Genomic DNA, 7,157 nt, shown 5'->3' with positions numbered 1-7,157 from the left:
TACTTGTTCTGTAACCCCAAAGGACAAAGTATAGCTGTTGAACCCAGCTTTCTTCAGCAACAAACATTCACTTTTTGAGACCGTTCACAATCACTTTGTTGGCTGCTTCGGCTTGCCCATTCGATTGTGGGTGTTCCACAGATGCGAAGCGATGTGTGACTTGCAGGTCTTTCATTAACTGTTGGAATCTCTTATCAGCAAACTGTGTTCCATTATCAGTGACTACCTCGGTTGGTATTCCGAATCTGGAAACAATGTTCCGTTCAAAGAAATTTTACACTCTACCCGAGGTGATTGTGGTGACTGGCTCTGCTTCTATCCATTTAGTGAAATAATCCACAACCACTTAAGTTGCCCCTCAGCAGCTTTGAAGGGTCCTAGTAAATCCATACCCCATTTGAAGAAGGGCCAAGGAGCCGAGATGCATTTCAGTTCTTCAGGTGGTGAAAGGATTAAACTGGCATGCTTCTGGCAGCTGACACATTTCTTGACGTGTTTTTTAGAGTCTGCCTCCATTGTCGGCCAGTAATAACCAGCTCTAAGGGCTTTTCTAGCCAGGGCTTTTCCTCCCATGTGATGGTCGTTGATTCCTTCATGGATCTCGGCGAGGACATATTCTGCTTCTTCTAAGCTCAAACACTTTAGCATGGGGATGTGCAAACCCTTTCTAAATAGCTGGTCATTCATAATTGTGTATTGTGTCGACTCTCGGACCAGCTTTCTAGATTCCAGACGATCTTCTAGAAATATTCATTTTTCCAGGTAATCCACTATGGGTTTCCTCCAGGTTATCACCATCACACAACTCGACATTGTTATGCTTTGTTGAACCACAGTTCTGTGGTTACCCGAACTTTTAGTGCTTGCCAGCTTTGACAAGATGTCAGCTCGGCTATTCTCCCTTTGAGGGATGTGAGTGACCTGCACCTCATCAGAATCAGCCATCATTTCCTGAACTTTACTCAAGTATTTCATCAACAGAGGACCTTTGTCCTGGTATTTTCCTTCTATCTGCGAAGTCACCAGCTGTGAGTCACTGAAGACTTGAACCTTTCTAGCTCCGTGTTCTTTAGCCTGCTTCAACCCGGCTATCAGAGCTTCATACTCAGCTTGATTATTTGAAGTTGGGAATCCCAAGTTCAAGGAGTGTTCAATTGTTACTCCTTTTGGTCTTTCTATTATGATTCCAGCTCCACTTCCTTTATTGTTAGAGGATCCATCCACGTAGACCTTCCATGCCCCCCCAGACTCCTCATGTTCCGGGATTAATGGCGTCAGCTCCATTATGAAGTCGGCCAGAGCTTGTGACTTGATGGCCTTCCGACTTTCATATGCTATTGTTGGGTGGTTTGTTGATGGTGGAAAAATATAAGTTCTGATAGGGGACGTTCTTCTATTCGTACAGAACAAAGATTCGTCCCTCAGTTCCAACCCAAGTGTGCAAGTGCACGCATCAAGTAATAAAGGGAGTATTAATGCCCAAATTATCGTTCCCACGAGGATAGAGTGCTAATTATTGTTTTATCATTGTTTATAAAGAGTGAAAATGAGAAGAAAAGTTAGTAAATGAACTGTCTGGTCAAACGTTCCCTACTGTCTTGACAACTTTCCTCAGGAATAGTAGGTTCAACCTGATGGCAAACAGTTGCTCGCTGCGTTATGTATGTGATCCTTCCTGTTTAGAAGAAGGTGAGATAACAAACATTGGAGTTTTATAAGTACTAAATAAAATAAAATAAAATTACTAAACCAGAAATAACTATAATCAAGAGACAACAGGGTGGTGGTTAAAACAGTTTAACAGAAGGAACGGATTCACTGCTTCACTCTTAAAGGGGTTGTTTTCTCTGCTCAAGACTTAGCACCTTTTGGCTTTGTCCCAGTTTCTTTGCCTGCCAACTCTGATTCTTCAGCTCATGGTCTAGATGGCTCACAAGTTTTCATATTCCTATGGCTCCCTTGACTCCAACAGGTACTTAGTTTAAAACCTTAAGATGAACGAGTTGGTCCCTTATTCCTAAGGTGACCAGTAGCGTTTTTGCCATGTCATCTACCTTCCCCCAATGGCTAAGCTGTCCGAAATTCCTTCCTTATGGAAGTTCCTTTCTCAGTATGTACCCAATTTCCATTGGCGCACAATGAATATAGCTTACTCAGCCAAAGAAATACAAAAAGCTTCAGTCAAGAGTTTTGAAAACAGTTCTTTAAGAGTTTCACAGTTTACCAGTTCCACAGATAGTTCAGCTCATGGCTGATAGTTTAAACATAATTATTATCAACTGAGATCACATAGACCCGAGATTCAGTCAAGAGATAACGATTGGAATGAAGAGAAAAATACTTATATTAAAATAAAAGACAGTTTACAAAAAGAAACAGAAAATGGAGAAAGATGGGTAATTGCTCGTGAAGAGTCTTGATGGTTGTTTACAGAGAAGGGAAGAGGGGTTGTCACTTAACTATAATTACAACTGAAAATTAAACTAAGCTACTAACTACTACTAAGTGATCTCTTCCATTCGGACTGCAAACCCTCCAGGATTCGATGATGTTTTTGTGTGAGGGAGGTCCTATTAATAGCTGGAAGAGGAATGGCAAGGCTGTAATTCCCTTGGAGCTAGTTGCTTGAATGAGGGGACGAGACGGTGACAGCAGAGTGTGAAGCTTGCGTGAATTGCTGAATGGAACATGGTTTGGTGATGATTAGCCGTTGTTTGCAGGCCTTCCCATGTTTTGCTTCTGTTTTCAGCCAATGAGAACTCTTGATTCCCTGTTCTTCACTTTTCCAGCTGCTCAGTTGGTGCACCGCCTTGCTCTTTAGAAGTCTTTAACTCTACGTTGCCTGCAAAGTGTACATAAGCATTAAATGAATGGAGCAGGTGCATTAAATGCGTCTCAGTCTGTTCCCCTTTTAATATATTTTAAAGGAATACGTTACCATCCGTTCCCCCACTGTGTTTTTGTCACAAAAGTGTAAAACAAGTGATTTTCATGCTGAAGTTGCTCATCAGATGAGGGAACGTATGGTATTTTGCCATCAAAATAGGCTTAGAAGGGAACGAATTCACGTCCCATCAAACACTCCAAAACTAAACTGTCGGTTGTCCTCAAATAACTCAGAAATATATTATTGGTCTGCCCAATTTAAAAGAATAGCATAACAAAAGGAACTTGAGCCAGTGAGCAACCATGAACTTTTCAGAAAATGAACTACTCTTCATAGTAAACAGTAAGAGGATTCTGTCCCCAGATAAGAGAAGGTTGCTGATCTTTTGTCTCACTGCAACTCATGGGATGGTGTTTGCTCTGTCCATTCCTGGATGTGATTCTTCAGAACTTGCCTTTCTGCTGCGTTCCTATGAAGTACAGCTGTCTTCCGTTCCAAGGATTCTTTGATGGGTAAGTGTATGGAAATATGGAAGAAGTGGTGGTCTGATTTGTGGGACCAAGGAACATTTAGATTTTGTGTCTTTGAACTTGGACTTTTTCTGTTTTTGAGGGAACACCTTTTTTTGAACCTTTTTCCCCTTTTGGAGGAAGGTTTTCTGGTTTTTCTTGAATTCTTTTGAATGGTTGTTCCTATTTTTTTCTTCTTTGTTTTTCTTCTGTCCCTTTTTTTTTGTTCATTGTTGAGTACACTCCTTGTTCTTTTTGATTGACCAGATGGTGTATGATGGAGGTGAGGTGAGTGTGTGATTCTGTTTTGATCCTTGACAACAGAATTCATCTGTCTTCAGCAGTACTTACAGCATTAAGGCAAGCTGAGAAGTTTCATTGTGATTACACCTCAGGAACGCTCTCAAAAGTAGGTGTTTGGCATTTTTCGTTCCTTACCAGTTTGAGTTCACACAAATCAGCCTCTTTCAAAAATCTGAGGATTAAATTCCCTGCACTGTTTCTATTTTCAAGTACTCAGAGAAAGAACAAGTATGATTAGTCAGTGACTTTGTGTTTCATGTATGTTAGTTAATCCAAAAGAATTGGGCAGTCTTAATACTACAACTGAAATGCATGTATATACCAAACAGTTTGATCAAAAAGTCTTTTCTATTTCAAAAAGATTAATTACAAGGGAACAGAAAGAAAAAGAAATTAAAAATAGAATTGAAAAACAACTAAACTAAGATAAATAGAAGGGTTTCTCCTTTTCATTGAAGAGGTCTCCTGTCCCAAGGGTTCCTCTTTGCAGCTTCAGCTTCCTTGGCCTCATCAATCTCCTCCTGTGTTAGTGGTCTCCTCCTGAGCAGGTCTTGCAATCTGCGGACTTCACTTACAGGGAGCCATTTTTCAGCATCCTTCAGTAGATTGCTGATGATTGCAACCAGGGAGTTGATGGTGGACCTCATCATGGTTCTGCTAGTGCGGTAGTGGATGACTTGTTTTTCAACATCCAGCAGTCTCATTTCCAACTCATAGATTCTCTTCTCCAGATATGTTCTAAAGGCCCTGATGGCTTCTTTGGTTTCCTTACGTTCTTCAGCTTGTTTGGAGACGAGCCTGTTGAGTAAGAGCTCTGCTATGTGGTTGCGTAGAGAGTTGGAAAGGATTAGGGAGTTAGCTACTTTAGCAATTTCTCCTTGGACTGCTTGGAGTGTTGATTTATAGGATGCAGCACTGGCTTCCTTGATGGCTGCTTTTATGGTGCTGAGCTGTTGTTTTCTCTCCTCCTTCTGTTGTTCCTAAAAGGTGTTGAAGGCAGAGGAGAGCTGTGCCAGTTCGTCCTTTAGAGCTTTCAGCTCTTCGATAGTGCTTGTCATATCAGGTTCAGGAACGGACTTCTTGACTGGCAACCATTTTTCTAATTTCTCCCCCAGCATTTCAAACATCTCAGCAATCCCAATTTGGGATTTTCTTCTAGCTGTGATGGGGCTTGCTGCAGTAGGGGAGGAAGTAGGTTGCTTCTTCTGCTGGTTATTGTCAGTAGCAGAAGGTATGACAGGTGTTGTGCTGGGTTCATCCACTGGTGGTCTGGATGATGAGGGCATGGTCACAGCTTGTTCCTCCATCAGTGGAGGAGTTTCCATCCCTTCTTCTTCTTCCAAAGCTCTGGCAAGAGCTTCGTCCCCAGATGTATCGGGACGGATGACAGGAAACGACAGAGGGCCCCCCAGATTGATCTGCCTGGGGCCTGTTGTCTTTGCTTTCTTCATAGGGGGTTCTATGAAAATCCCCTTTCCTTTGTCATTTTTCTTCTGTGGCTGATCCTCTTGCTCAACCACTGATGTCTCTGCAGCAGATGCTGCTTCTTTGTCTTTCTGTCCTTCTCCTTGTTGTTTCCTAGGGGAGGGTTGTGGGGTGATTTGTGGTGGAGAGTGAGCAGGTGGTGGGGATGGAATGTCAGAAAATGTAGAGTCTGAGCTACTTGGGGATGTCTCATTTGCAGCTATTTTTGGTTCTAACTTCCTTCCAATCTTCAGCCTTTTTGCTAAAGGCTCACTCTCCTCCTCCTGGTCAGGGAGGGTGATAGGCTTTGCAAAGGGTGCTCCCTCTGGCCTATTGCTGTTGAGGACCCTCTTTATCCTCTGACTTGAACGTTCCCCTTTTTTTAGGGGAGGTTTGGCAGGAAATTTCTTCTTGCTCTGCTTGCCATCAGTAGCAACAGGGGCATCCTTCTTCACCTTGGTAGGAGGAGGGACGGTTCATCTGGCCGGAACGTGGCCAGAGGAAGACGATTTTGTAGGGGTGGTCTTCTTCAGTGAGGCCACATGTGTTTCCTCCTCACTATCTCTGGTGGGGGAATGTCTGAGATTGGCAGGAATAGGTTGGGTGGTGTCAATGTAGGTGTTTTTAAGACCGTTCCAGGTCTTAGCATCAAGAATAGATTCCACCTTTGTGGTGTCATCTGGGTGTTGCTCTACACCAGCTCTCCTGCAGAGTTTGGTGATGAGGCAGGGGAGGAAGACCTTAGTCTTCCTTATGTCCCTCTGCAAGCTGTTGTAAATGAAGGTTACTGCATCAAAAGGGTTATGCTTGATGATGCAGTAAATTTGAACTTGAAGTCCCCAGCTAGCAGAGGCTTCATGAGAGGTGGGGGTGATGTTGGAGTTGGCAAACAGTGCCCAGAACCTGGCTATGTCCTTCATGCTCCCCTTGCAGAGGGACCCTTTGTAGTAGTTGGGATTGTCCGTGGCTACTGTTTGCTTCAGATCCTTCTAAAATTTGTACACCTCCCTACTATCCAAATACTCTTGGTATGGACAGTTGGTGACGGAGGGAAGGTGGAGTACTTCCTGGACATCAGCGGGGGAAAATGATACTTGTTTTCCCCTCACTGTGACCATATCAGGTGCCTCCTCTTCGGGCAGCCTCCTCGTCTGGTATAGGAATTCTCCCACCCAGTTCAAGTTCAACTCACGGTCATCAGTGGCGAAAAGCACCCACCGAAGTTTGTTCAGTGATTTCTTCTCAAATGGAGGCAGAACCACTTTGTTTTGATGCAGAGAAATGTTCCTTTCTGGGTACAGAATGATGGTGGGTTCAGTGAACTCTGGTTCTTCACCGCGGTTGGCTACATGAGTCGCTTTAAATGAAAGCTTAGTCATTTTGTTCAGAAAGGGAATTAGGGCACAAATCCAGGAAGGATAAAAGGGTTCTGAGTTGAATGGAAGTAGTAGAACTTGAAGAAATCAGAGACCGAGTTTAAATAAACTATGGGGGAGTAAATAAAAGGTTTCTGGGACGTGGAGGTTAAGGAGAGGAGGTTGAAGAGGTAGTTGAATGGGTTGTTACAGAACGAGTGGTCAGCAGTAGGTGACCAGTTATTGATGAGATGAGTGTGAGAAGATGGAACGGTTTAGGTCAGGACGTGAGAGAGAGGGAAAAGGAAAGGGTGCAGTTGTCTTAATAGTTGAGGAGACAGTTGCTTTTTCTGCGCGCGTTTCCAAGATTTGCAATTAATGCAAATTAGATATGGCTGCGTATCTTTTTAAGTGACTCAGCAGGGACATGTGTCCCAGTCACTCTTATCTCCTAACCCAGGGAACGTTCCCTTTGTCTTTTCCTAACTAATAAATAAATAACTAACTGAAATAAATAATAAGAAAGCATGCAACAGTGAGTATTAAATAAGGAAAATGGAACGTACTAACCTATCACCTATTATTTAATAAATCTAAATGAACATGTAACAAAACATATAATTATATCTATATCTATAT

General features: G+C 42.8%; 1 protein-coding gene across 1 annotated transcript; it reads right to left on the bottom strand.

Moving 5' to 3' along the window:
- Positions 1 to 750: 750 nt before the first annotated feature.
- Positions 751 to 1,284, bottom strand: LOC133300832 (uncharacterized). The gene has a single exon (XM_061500418.1). It carries the CDS (start codon positions 1,282 to 1,284, stop codon positions 751 to 753), a length of 534 nt encoding a protein of 177 aa, XP_061356402.1.
- Between the last annotated feature and the right edge of the window lie 5,873 nt (positions 1,285 to 7,157).

Source organism: Gastrolobium bilobum, unplaced genomic scaffold (assembly GCF_033153095.1).
Source record: "Gastrolobium bilobum isolate Gb01-03AN ecotype WA unplaced genomic scaffold, APGP_CSIRO_Gbil_v1 utg19067, whole genome shotgun sequence".
In the NCBI taxonomy this organism is placed as follows: domain Eukaryota; kingdom Viridiplantae; phylum Streptophyta; class Magnoliopsida; order Fabales; family Fabaceae; genus Gastrolobium; species Gastrolobium bilobum.
Note: the sequence above shows the minus strand (reverse complement) of the source record. Positions and strands in the feature narration are given on the sequence as shown.

Bases quoted from the DNA above. Each gene is read 5' to 3' on its own strand.
- LOC133300832 (XM_061500418.1), bottom strand. From the start codon at position 1,284: ATGGAGCTGACGCCATTAATCCCGGAACATGAGGAGTCTGGGGGGGCA.